Source organism: Empidonax traillii, unplaced genomic scaffold, assembly GCF_003031625.1.
Source record: "Empidonax traillii isolate 1590-97213 ecotype Southwest subspecies unplaced genomic scaffold, ASM303162v1 scaffold243:size714344, whole genome shotgun sequence".
Classification (NCBI taxonomy): Eukaryota; Metazoa; Chordata; class Aves; order Passeriformes; family Tyrannidae; genus Empidonax; species Empidonax traillii.
Window position 1 is genome coordinate 72,526 of NW_020955436.1, and position 13,761 is coordinate 86,286.

At 36.5% G+C, this 13,761-nt stretch overlaps 1 protein-coding gene across 1 annotated transcript in view; it reads right to left on the reverse strand.

The window, feature by feature from the left end:
- PRIM2 (DNA primase subunit 2) overlaps positions 1-13,761 on the reverse strand; it is a 95,411-nt gene that overhangs the window by 24,445 nt on the left and 57,205 nt on the right. Inside the window, exons 8-9 of the mRNA XM_027888653.1 lie at positions 10,809-10,881; positions 9,515-9,700 (exon numbers count right to left, since the gene is read on the reverse strand). Coding sequence (XP_027744454.1) covers positions 9,515-9,700; positions 10,809-10,881 — 259 coding nt within the window. The remainder of the gene's footprint in view (positions 1-9,514; positions 9,701-10,808; positions 10,882-13,761) is intronic.

Here is a 13,761-nt window from a genome sequence, read left to right on the forward strand (position 1 = left end):
TCAAGAAGTATTAACAACTATTATGTTGAAATACTTAAGCCCTACCATGGTAATTTCACTTTCCTAAATCAATATATTAAATTTTCAAAACATAATTGTGCATAGAATAAATAACATATGACGAGCTGTTTTGTCTTTATTCATGAGATTCAGCAGATTTTAAAGACGTGGCAGAGTGTTAAATTATTTCTGAAAGCAAAACCACATTTTTATTCATATTGTGCCTACTGTGGTATATCAGCAGAGTGCACATTTGATACAACATGCCGTTTTTCTGGATGACTGATTATGAAATATATCCATAATTTACTGTCTGAATACAGACAGATAGAATATGACAGCTATATGATGTTACAACAATTATCAAACAAGAAGGCAAGGTATACAGGATTCTGGGCTTTGCTTTGAAAGTCAGTTTATCTGAATGCTTAATAAAATAATTTAAAAATATTCTTTCAAACAATTATATCAAGATTTAAAAAACCTATCAAAACCTTTCTGTTCAAAAAGCAGAGGAACACAACTGGAAGAGACCTGCTATGTCATTCAGCTTGCCATTCAGGCAATAAAAAGATAGAGATTAAAAGATCTGCATCTCAAAAACAGTTATTCCCTGTCTCACTTGGGGTAAACAGCCGAAGAGGTTAAATACATAAAGTGGTGGTGTGTGTGGTAACGTAACAGGTATTTTTCAGCAGATGGCTAGAGAGAGAGACCTGTATGGTTAAGGAGATATTCGAAAGGACCAGCTAAAGGTTCTGTATTTAGTGGAATTCAGATACTTCACAATCCCTCAAAGTAGAAATTTATCAACCAGATAGGTAAATCCATCCATTACTTTTCTTAAAATGTCATGGAATGACTTTCTCACTGCTGCTGTGAGTGCCAATAAAAGAGAAACCTCTTCTGGCAAGTGCACAGTCTTTCTACAGCTATAATAAAGTGCAAGACTGACAAGCAGTTTAAGACTACAAAAGGAATCTTACAAAATTCAAGGTCTAGCTTCAATATCTGGTTTTATACATACAATTCTAAAAAGATACTACAGCATGGACTATCTACAGCAATGTATGTTGCTGAGAATAAAACAAGTCATAAGAGAGCAGATTCTGAACTAAATTAGTTTTAGTACAAAAAAGATAATTATTGCTTTCACTCTTCCCAGTGCAAGCACCTTATCACTAATCAGCTCATACACTGGCTTACTAAACATAGATTTTGGTGCCTAATATGTAACAACTATAAAAACTGATCCTATTTCTTTGTATAGTAGCTAGTACAGTTAAAAACATCACTAAAATTATGCCAGCACTGTAACTGATGTCCTGGAAGAGTGATTATGTAGCTAGAGCTCTTCTCTGTCCTTAAGACATGCCACAGGCTGGAAGACTGCCCCAAATTATCCTTTTTAATGTAAATCATAGGATGAAAATCAAAAGTAAAGGCAGATACATTTTTAAAAGGTTAAAAAAAAATGCTGAACTGATGAAAGTACTTTAAAGTGAATAATCATGGGAAAATGCCACCATAACTTTGGCTTCACAACAAAGACTGTAGAATTCCAGTTTTAACTAGAATAATTGAGAAAATTGAATAGCACAATCCCATGCTTGAAGTGAAAGAGTGCATATTTTTACCATAGCACTTATTACTGTGATTCCTAGAGTATTTATGTGCCCACAGAATAACCTTCATGTGTACCGTAGTCTAATATTATATTACATTTTCTAGTCTCATCATCAGTTGTAGTCTATTAGAAAATCATCCATGAAACAGAACTACAGTGAAAAATAATGGTTTTACACCAGGTCTGTTTCTTTTAAGAAATACTGCTTTAAGATTTTGAATCTATTATTTTTTTAAAAACAAAGTTTCTGTAACAAAAAAGTTAAAATATGACAGTGAAATGGATTTTTGTCAATATTTAATAAGCTTAGATAACTGTAAGATACACTGATATGCTGATTTGTAATTTGAGACCTGAGAAGTTTCAGAGGGAAATACACAGAAACATGACTGAGCTGAATGTGCATCCACATTAGCTACAGGGCGTAATTAAAACATAATTATGTCCCAAAGACACTTCCATTTTAGTATCCTTAGCTTTACTGATAAACTTTGAGTGTCAAAGATCAGGCAGTCTTGTTTAAAGTAAAATAAATCCTTACAAGTAAGGAGTAAAGAAGTGTCTGGTTTGTTTTCATTCCTTATAGGGATGAGAACTCCAGATGTGGCAGTCAAAACAAAATTCTAATGCACACTGAAAGAAAACCAGTACCAAGTAAAGTTGCAGGTTATTCACCCACCAAAAGGAACTGAAACAGCATCTTCCACTGGGAGGTGTGGGCCGTGTGTGTTTATACATTTATGTTCATATAAAGTTTTAAGTTAACAATACCTTTTCAATGATGACTACGTACATAGCTTATGGGCAAGAATGGCGAAAAAATTTATTATTTTCATCTTATTTTCATTAAATAAGTGGTAGGACATTTCCACTAAGTATCACAAAGAACACCTAATCTTATATTCACATCTGATTTCTCATCATCTGACTTCCTATATGCCAACCAGAGCCATGATGCACTTAGTTTACTTGTCTAATTTGGAAATAAAACCAAAATAAACTCTGAGAGAAACAGCCACAGAACAAGTCTATATTTTTAGTTTATTAAAGAGGTCAGAGTAGCAACACCTACAAACTTGCATATATTTGTGTGAAGATTGTGAACAATGTAGATGTTACTGGTAAATCCCTTTGCAGCAAAGTCAGAATTTTTTATCTGTCAGGAAAGCAGAATAGTATCAACTGCTTCATGAAAATTGTATTATTAACTCTATCAGGCATCAACATCCATAAATACAACATGGCATGTTATTTTAATGACAGAAATTTCATACTGTTACTTTTATCTAAACCTTACTAAAAATCATTATCTGATGCAAACTTTAAACTATTTTGATTTGATCTCACGATCAGGAAGCACACAGTTATCTCTAGCTCTGATTACATGAGCTAATTTTCTGCAGGTCTTTACAGAGTGGTTGTGTCCTCATGACTAAAGAGAAGTAACACTGACAATGCTAATAGGGGCTTCCTCCTAGCCAAGGGCCAGGGTTATATCTTTATAGGCATGGTAATCATATGTACATTTGACACAATCAGTGAGGAATCTTATCCCAGTTCCTTCTTACGACTTAGCAGAATTTAACAGTACTCTGCAAGAAGTTATTCAAGTATAGAATAAAATCATTTAGGTTAGAAAAGATCTTTAAGATTGAGCCCAATTATAAATCTAACACTGCCAAATCCACCACTAAGCCAGGTCCCTCAGCATTCCCTCTTGGAATACAATTAAATGCAACTCCTGTGAGTGTGCTTTCTCAGTCCTCTCACTTCCAGAATCCATGACAGTTCTCCTTCCTACTGCTTTGGTCAAAAGGTATACAAAACAAATTGATAGAAACCAAGTCATGCAGACCAGTGTGTCAGTAATATGCTAGCAGTACTCAGATAGGCTTCCAAAATTCTGAAACCCTCTAAAAGAGAAGGGAGCAGAATGCTAGCAAGCACAAATGAATATGCACAGCACACAAAGGACACAAAGGACAAGTTCCCACCTACAAAACACAACTTTAAACAAAAATTATAATACATAATTGCAAGAATCTTGCTTAGACTTAACATACATACTGTGACAGACACAATGCCAAAAATAACACCATTTTAATGGCAATTGAAGCTCATTTCGATTCAGCTAAAGAAGGATATTATGATTCTATGATTCTAAACTCTGTGGCCAGATTGCAGATGTTCTGCAAGAAATTCCTAGTTGTCAGGCTTAGCTCTAAACATTCATAGGAAACCAAAGGGGGAAGAATAATATCTGCCCAGAATGTAATTCCTTAGGATTTTCAGTTACTTGAGTCCAACTCCTCACTGCTTCTTATTAGCAAATTACCATAGTAAAAAGCAAGAAAATAAAATCTTTTTCCAGATACAACAAGACAACTGTACTAATTCAGCTTGACTCAGATGCAACAGCAATACATACATTTATGGCTTCAAGTCATGCTTTTAATTCTCACGCCTAGCTGAATAAATTTTTACTATAAAACAAACTCACTCAAAACATTTCTTCTGCATATTGTTTATTAAAATACCTGAGGGATTCCAGACTATCCTCTTCAGCCAAGATCGCACCAGCTAATGGATCTCAGCAGTCATCTGTCTTCATGCGAGTATCGCCTTCAACAACAGTGATGTCCCATTTGAACATCGCACCTGTTATCCTCCAGGCTTCAATTTATATGCAAAAAAACCACTAAGTAAGTTATATGAAAGAAGTAGATCTGATGACTGACTCACTGGCATAAAGCTTATTTCTAGAAACTAACATGACTGACTTTTCAACTTAGTGTTCAATGTATCACTGTGTCATGAAAGTCTGTTCAGCTCCTAACAACCAGCATTTCAGTTGAATCAGTTCACAGTTTTGCACAAATACTCTGATTTCATAGACCTGGCTTTCTTTTCTTTACCTGGCCCTTTTCTTTAGCCTTTGGGGTTAAAATTTAAATTAAATATTACTTTTTATTTCAAGCCCACGTGCCTTGGATGTAGGCTTGGATGTAGGCCTTGGATCACCTACTGTCTTGAAACACCCATTACAATTGTACGTTACTGTATCTTTCTTAAAACTTATATTTAAAGAAAAGGTTTAATGTATATTTAACAGTAAGTTTGGGAATCAAAATGAGCTATGTAACTGAAAAATGGATTTTTGTGTTTCTTCTGACAGTTAAATCACTTTTAGCTTGCTATTAAAAAAATTTCAAGAGCTAATTTTGTAGAATACAAAACACATTTGCAAACATATCATAAAAGCATTCTTACTTTCTTTATATTCAGTTAGACTAGTTAAGTATAGTCATTCAATGTATAATAATGTTACAAATGGAATGTAATTTTACCAATAAATAATAAAAATTATCCACTCAAAATCTTTAAAATCCACTTTTTCTATCTCACTACAACTAGAGTATGAAAACATAAATTCCAAATTATCACAGACAAGTATAGATATTAAGTGGCTCTACTGAAACTAATTTTTACAGTCATTGGTGGAAGGAAAAAAATCTTTTTAATTTTATGATAAGTTTAACACAAAAATACAATTTAATCAAGAAACTGAATATCTAGATCCCTGTTAACCAGTGAAAGCAAGAGCAATGGTATTTACTACATTAATGCTTCGTTACCATGACATACTCCTCCACTTCTACAGAAATCAGGAGATGGCCCTGAGGACGAAGAAGCGTATGAACAGTGGAAAGAAAAAAAGCTTTTCTATCATCAGGATAATTTTTAGTAACACTTAAGTTCTGAAAAATTATTAAATAAATAAAACCCCAAACTTGTGCACAATTATAAGATGCACTTCAGTAGTATATGCAACAATAATAAAAACCAGTGCAATATCAAATTGCAATGTCAAAGGAATTATTTTTCAACACAGAAGTGCACATCTAGCAATTGTTTCTTCTGTACTAAACAGTAAATACTCAGAGCACCAGAAGAGAGCATTCTGTACCACCATACACCAATTATAGCTAAGAAAGAGAATATATATCACAAGTATATATGTAGCAAAGGAAAGCAAAAGGTGATGGGTTGCCCTAAAGTCTCCCATCTGTATCCAAACCATGGCTCCAAGCTATTAGCTGAATAATCCCTTAAAGAAACTGATTCTCCATCCCTTCTTTCCTTCATTTCAAGTACTGCATTATCTTTCAATTCTTCCTTTTCACATTCACAGACTAATCACACAAAAATATCTGAAAACAGTAACAACCAAGTAGTGATCTCCACTATAATGATCTTTGCTACTAAGGACTTTATTTTCAACCATCAAATCATTTTTACATCTGCACTGTAATTATTTAATTTGTCTTGTCATTACTTTCGTGTTTCAAGTATTTTTAAAGCACACTGGAGTTACGTGTTCCCCTACCCCCCCCGCCACGTTTTCAGATTGGATGGGGAGTTTTTAAGCATGAAGAACAGAATGTGAAAGAATCTATGAGAATTAATATCTGTTTAGTGTAAGATTATAATTTATAAAAAAACCCAAGTCTTAAAACAATACTGAGGTTATGAGGCCAACTGGCACAACCATTTAGTCAGAAGTAATGCATCTACCATTATTTGGCAGTTGATCCTTTCATTTGAACAATAATAACCATTTAGGCACTCTTAACCTAGCATTTTGCAGAGTAATTTTAATTGCAGTGCAGAAATAAAAAAAAAAAAAATTTCATTTTGCACTCTTTATTTGTCTCTTTGTGAACATGCCAGTACATGATCATTCCCCATCACCCCACCAACAGAGCATCTATACCAGTTTCAGTTCTTTCTTTATAGGCAGAACTTGATTCCCCCCCCCCCAACTACATGGTTTCACACTTCATTTACAATATACTTCACAGATTCCTCTCTTAAAGGTAAAATATAATTTCTTTAAAAATTTTTCTACAATGTTTTTATCACTGAGCCCTGAGATACAGTGATTCAGAAAACAGGGAACCTTTTTGGTGCAAATTGTCAGTGTGTCTACGCTTAGCCTGGAGACGTGCACTCCAGTTTGCTGCTGATATGCTCAAGGTAACTTCTATCCTGCTAAAGACTGAAGATGTGTGCCAAGAATTCTTCGGATTGAGAACTTGCATAGATATTGCATCCATTAAAACCGAATGTGAACAAACAATTTTGAAATCATAACCATTTGCAGCAAATTGAACACTCCCTCTTTGCAAAATACCAGTAGGTAACTACATAATTAACCTTAATCTTTAGAAAGTATCACATGTGTGTATTCACAGTGCTCCAGCAAGATAAAGCAGTATAATTATCTCCACTCTACAGGAAAGAAACAATGGCATGAGTGCCAGAAAATAAAATTGTCAAAAGAAGAAAATGCCAATAACAATTGTATTAATCTTCATTTTTTTCAGGACATTAAACACTGTACGATATTTTACTGTGAAAAATTACAGGCCACTAATTTCAGTTAGAGGTGTGAAAAATTAGTTTTCTTTTTTACCCCAGTTTGAAAGTGCTTATCTAGAACCTGAGAAGAATCAAAAAAACATGGAAATAGAAGCCTGCTTGAGACAAATGCAATAACTATAACCCCTTGCTTGATTCACAATATCCTAACTATTGCAGCTAAACATAGGATCATAAAACTTCATTTATTTCTAGGGCCTATCAATGAAGATGCTACAGTAAAGTCATAAACCTGTGACTGAAAATGGGATCCAAGGTGCATACATGTCTTCATACATGTGCATGTACATACTTGGTCAATGCACAAGTAGGTAGAATCAGGTTATGTTCTCCCAATATTTTTTGAAAACAGAAATAACAAATGGGCATCTTTATACAGTTATTTTTTTTTTTTAAATAACTTGCTTTCATTCTTTCAATTTCCTTCAAGCACAGGAAATGGCAACTGAAAAGTCTGGATTTTCCTGAATTCAGCTAGTGTCCTGGGTTGACCCTGGCTGGATGTCGGGTGCCCACTAAAGCTGCTCTGTCGGCTGGGCAGGGGAGAGAAAATGTAACAAAGGGCTCATGGGGTGGGACAAGGATGGGGAGAGATCACTCACCCGTTACTGTCACGGGCAAAAGACTTGACTTGGGCTAATGAAAAATAAAACCAAATCTTAAAACACATTCCCCCCCACACCTCTCCCTTCTTTCTGGGTTTGACTTCACTCCTGATTTTCTTTACCTGCTCCCACTCAGTGATGCAGGCAGACAGGAAATGGGAGTTCTGGTCAGTTCACCACACGTTGTCTCTGCCACTCCTTCCTCCTCAGGGGAAGGACTGCTCACAGTCTTCCCCTGTTCCAGTGTGTGATCCTTCTTATCGGAGACAGTCCTCCACAAACTTCTCCAACCTGAGTCCTTCCCAGAGGCTGCAGTTTTTCACAAACTATGGGTCTCTTCCATGAGGTGCAGTTCTTCAGGAACAGATTGCTCCAGCATGGGTCCCCCACAGGGCCACACATCCTCCAAGCAAACCTGCTCCAGCATGGGCTCCTCTCTCCCTGGGGCTACATGTACTGCCAGGAGCCTGCTCCAGCATAGGTTTCCTATGGAATTACAATCTCCTTTGGGCATCTACCTAATCTGGCCTGGGGTCCTCCATGGGATACAGGTGGATCTCTGCTCCACCACAGAACCTCCTTGGGCTGCAGGGCACAGCTGCTTCACCATGGTCTGCACCATGGGCTGCAGGGGAATCTCTGCTCTGGCACCAGGAGCACCTCCTTCCCCTCCTTCTTCACTGACTGTGGGGTCTGCAGAGTTGTGCCCCTCACACAGTCTCAACTCCTCTCTCTGGATGAAGCTGCTATTGCACAAAATTTTTCTTCCTCCTTCTTGAATATGTTCAGAATGTCCCAGAGTAGCTACGCCCATCACTGGTGGGCTCGGCCTTGGCCAGTGATCTTGGAGCCAGCTGGCATTGGCTCTGCTGGACATGAAGAAAGTTTCTAGCAACTTCTCACAGAAGCCATATCCCTGTAGCCTCATCCACTACCAAAACCTGGCCATGCAAACTCAATACAACTAGGAAGTAATTGGTATTTCACTAAAAATTTTATTACCTCTCTTCAGAGCTGTTCTTGAAACTTTCATACAGAAATGCATTTTGGATTTCCTTTTTAACAAATTAAGTATCTCCTCTTAAATCATATCATATATAAGGAGCTAGAAAAACAGAGAAAGCCTGCTTCATTCTACCTAAGCTGTTCAAGTTAAGGAGTAGGTCACAATCCTTCAAAAATCAGCATGTATTTTTCATGGTCTCAAAGAGACAGCATATATTACACATAGCATATGTTACACCTTCCTCACTCACGATACTCTCAAAAATATTAGCAAAGCTTAGGCCAATGAATAATATATCAATAATGCACCAGACAGCATTTTTCACCATTTCCTTGAACATATTGTTCTATCTCCATTCATCTCCAGTTTCATTTTTTTATTCTTAGACTGTAAATTTGCTAAGGCAAGCCTACCTCACACATAGATGTCCAATTAATATATATTTTTAATCAAACAACAAAAAAGGTTAACCTTATCCTTCAGATGTTTGTGGTCACTTACCTGCTTGGTGAATTAATTTAGTCACATAGTACCTGTATTTCATAAAGGACATTGGCTTCTTAGTAATCTAATGGTAAAGTAAGATATTTCTAAATCTCATCAATAAAAAGCCTCTTTATAGCTTGCCTTTTCTACCCATAGGTCAGGTAGATGCCCAGCAAAGTTACTAAAATCATAAGCAAAGATAGGAAAAAACTCACCTTAAAAATACATTACTGTGCCTTTTGCCCACTTACTTACTTTAATTTTATCTATTCCAATCTGTAGCACAACGTACACATCAACTACATCCTCACATACACACGTTTAGATATTTTTCATTTGTTAAGTTACCTTATCTGCATCCACTTTTCCTCTGATAAACTCTTTCTTCCAGAACTCCAGTGCCTGTTCCAGAGTCAAGCCGATGCCCTTCAGGAACAGCCCATACTGCATCCGGCCCCCGTGCCGGAGGTGATGGCTGTCGCGCAGCGCTCTGTGCAGCTGCCGCATGCACAGAGGGAACGACTTCACCGAAAGCTGCCAAGAGAAAAATTCCTGTTTAAGGCATACTGATCATTTAATTTGTGGAATACATGCTTCTTGTGATTATTAACTAGCTCCGCTTGAAAATGCCAATGGCTGGAAGAAAAGCTATGTGTGTACAGAGAGCCTTGGGACTGACCATGACACACGTGTGTCCATAAGCCATCAAATCCAAGAACCATCTCAAGGACAAAGGCCAAAGGACAGAGGCATAGAGACTATCTTCAGCTACAAAGTAACAAAGGTTTAACTGCTGTCAGGAAAAATATATCCACAATTCCATTACAATATTTCCTGTCTCTTCCTTATTTTAGCTGGAAAGGCAAAGTGACATATGGTAAGAGTTTCTGGGGACTAGGGAAGGGGACTTTTTTTAAAAAAAAAATCTTTGAAAAACAACAAGCAGGAGTAAAATTCTTTGCAACTAATCTGCAGGTTGTACTCCCTGAAAAATACTATTTGTCATAAAGTAAGATCTCAGAGAATGGAAGACATGTAACATTCAAGTTTACTTAGGTTTGGTTGTTGTTTTTTTTAACTCTGAGCCATGCCAGGGAATTCACTACCGAAGGAAGTCTATAATGGTTAAGACGGACACTGAAAACACACACAGTTCCTAAAATTCAGATAAAATAGTTACAATGTGATTTTAATCGACTCTATAACATTCATGTGTGATGTTTTACAACCCATTTTATTTATTTCCTTGTTCTCAAAATCCCTTCTGTAACTCAAAAAAAGAGCAGTGAAAACACTAATACTGCAATGCAATAATCATAAACTAAACATCGGGTTGCAAGATTATTAAATAAGAAAATTTTGTTAAAATCTGCTTATAATTATGTTAGGTATTTGTGAAAGTACACAAAATTAAGCAGAAAAATAGGTAATTCATTATAGCTCCAGTTTAAACCCTGATTAGAGGCATTTTTAGTTAACTCCGCTCCATTTTGAACTTTAACGCAATTTCATTCAACAGTTACAAAGAAAATATGAAGGAAAAAAAGATAAACACTTTTTATGTTGTTTGCACATGGAGTATTTGAATTTAAAAAGTTCTATTTCAACATACTATGTAAACCCTGAAACATAGAGGACTTACAGCATCAATCTGCTCTAGAGAAATTTTTCCAGTGTTCTTTTGGATGCTGTAATCTGGGCCAACATAAGAATGGCTGAAAAACAAAGCAAACAGTAAAGCATCATTTAAAGCTGCTCAAAAATATTTTTTTAAGTTTACAAATTTAGAAAGAAATTATTTTATCAATTATGGGCTGAAATTATTTTACATCAGCAAAACCAAAAACCAAGTAATTGAAACCAACATTAGAGCCAATATAGTAAAGAAACCCTCCCTACCCCCTTTGTCTGGAAAGAGTGGTGAGGGGTCATACAGAATTTAGATCACAGGATCATGCTACTGTTGAGGGTGAAAGAGGACACTGAAGATGATCCAGTCCAATCCCCTGCTCAAACATGTGTTTGCTACAGTGGGTTGCTTACAGCATCTCATCAAGCTGGGTTATGAGCATCTCCAAGGACAGAGAGTCAAACTTCTGAGCAACCTGTTCCAATGTTTGACCACCCCGGCAGTAAAAACTTGTCTTCTTATGTTTTAACTGGAACTTGCTGTATATCTGTTTGTACCCATTGCCTCCTGGCCTATCACTGGATACCACTGAGAGGACACTCCCTCTGTGTTCTTCATTCCTCCTCTGATACAGACACCTATTTATATGCATTGCTAAGGTTCACACCCACACTGTCCTTAAACATCTCCTCCAGGCTGAACAGCCTCAGCTCTCTCAGCCTCTTCTCATATGTACTGGGGACACCAGGACTGGACACAGCCCTGCACATACAGTCTCACCAGTGCTGAGCAGGGGGAAAGAATCACCTGCCTCGAGCTGCTGGGAGGGCTCTTCCTAACGCCGTGCAACCAGCTGTAACCCTACACTACAGCAGAGACAGTCACACAGTAGACACTGTCACCAAAGTATCTTCAAATCAAATTCAGTACCTAATATTCAGCTTTTACTTTTAAATATATAGACTTCTTGAATGAGGATATATGCAGGGCTGCAGAACAGGACCAGAGAAATGCTTACAGCAGAACCCAACCAAAGTCAAGAGTTGACAGCACAGCACGTAATAGAGCAAATAGGGACTTTGAATTGAACATACTAGTCCAGAAAGCAGGTTGTAAAACCCGGGTAAGAACAAATATCTTTGTGCATGAGGGATTTTTTAACTAACTTACATCCTGCTTTAACTAACTAACCTCCTGATTTAAGGATCATTTCTTAAATCTTTTGACAGCGTGGAGAGTTTATCTCCAGAAAAAAAGACATTTTGCTAATTGACAATTCTAGGTGCTGCAGATTATTTTGTGGCATTTCAATACTGTAAAGTATGAAAAGCATATAATGAAGAGCTGATTTTACTAGAGTACAAACAGTTTGTTTAATTATAATGCATTCATTTATTCTTTAGTCTTATTTCTGGCACACACTGAAGCACTAGGAAAGCCTGCTGTACTTAATAGAATTTTTCATTACACAACAAGGTAATATAAAATAAGATAAATAATTTAAAGTATTTGAGCTATGTATGTCTATTACTACTGATTTTACTAAGGAATTATCTAAATTACCTTGCAGAAACAGATCTGCATCTCTTTACTTAGGCAAACTACAAACAAAACAGAAATCACAGTGCTAAAAAATTACAATTGAAGCACAGAACAACAGTTAACAGTTATTTCTTAGGCAACTTTTTTTTTTTAAACACTCAATTAAGAAAACCAGTAAATGATCACATCCCTGGATGAGTGCTACTAACTTCTTAAGCTATTCCACCATAATCATTTTAGATCACCTGCTCATATCCTAAAGTATTTATTAGAATCATATTCATACTGAAAAAAATTGCCAAGCTGAAGAAAATTAGTTTTTCCTAGCTCCCGTAGAAAAGGTTGGCCTAGGAAGAGAAGGTCTGAAGAGAAGACACAAGTTTTCCTAAAAGTGAACAAAGTAAGACTTCGTAAGTTACTGTTAAAACAGGACATGCTCTCTGAATCTTACTGACCATTACATCTGGACTTGGTAGAAAAATCTATTGCAAGGAGAGAAAACTCAGAGCTAAGAGGGGCTGAGGGGGAGAAGAAATTTTACTTTTCAGTCTCTGAGAAGGTCAAATATTTTCATCATGGTACACAGACAGGAAAAGTTATTAATTTTTTACATTAAAAAGTAGCGTATGACCTTTGCAAGGTCAAATTTTCTTGATACCTGACACTACTCACTAAAAAGCTGAGCCCTACAAATTACCTTCAAAGGTGGTGCTCTGAAAAAGAGTATGAGCTTTATAGAGAATATGTGGTAGATTGGGGTTAGGCACAAAGGCCAGCACTACCCATATGGCCATTGGCAGCAAAGCTCTTGGATTCCTGTCCCAAGGAGCTCAAGGGACTAAAGCTTTCAGGTTTGCAGTTTCAGGTGCCAGGTCTTCTGATTTTCTACAGTAGGGATTCTCCAAGTCCCTTGGTTCCATCCTAAAAAAATCGCACTGCTTTCTCCACAGATTGCCATTTTTTTCGCTACATTTCTAGTACAAAAATCTCAGCAATCTTGCAAAACTAAAAATCTCAGACTATTCTTTGTTCTATGAACAATAGTCCTCACTTTTTTCACATCATTAAATGTAGGCAAACAGTTTCTTACTACTGGTCTGAAAACATATTACAACACCAACTACTCAGGTTTGGGATCATTCTCACTTTCTTATATTTTTGCTTTCAGTTTTAGCTCTTATTTTGGACTCATTCTTTCTCTTATTCGACATAGCTCTTGAACTTACTTCCTGACCTTCAATCACTCCAAATCTGCTTTTCTAAAATCCAATATTTTAGTTACCAGAAGTTTTCTAAAACATCTTGAAACTAAAGATCAATACATACACTTGCACAGCTGTTGACCAAGAATAAACTTCCACTACATCAATGCTTCCAAGAACAGGATCTATGTCTTTCAAATAAACAGCTGTAGGACGGTTTT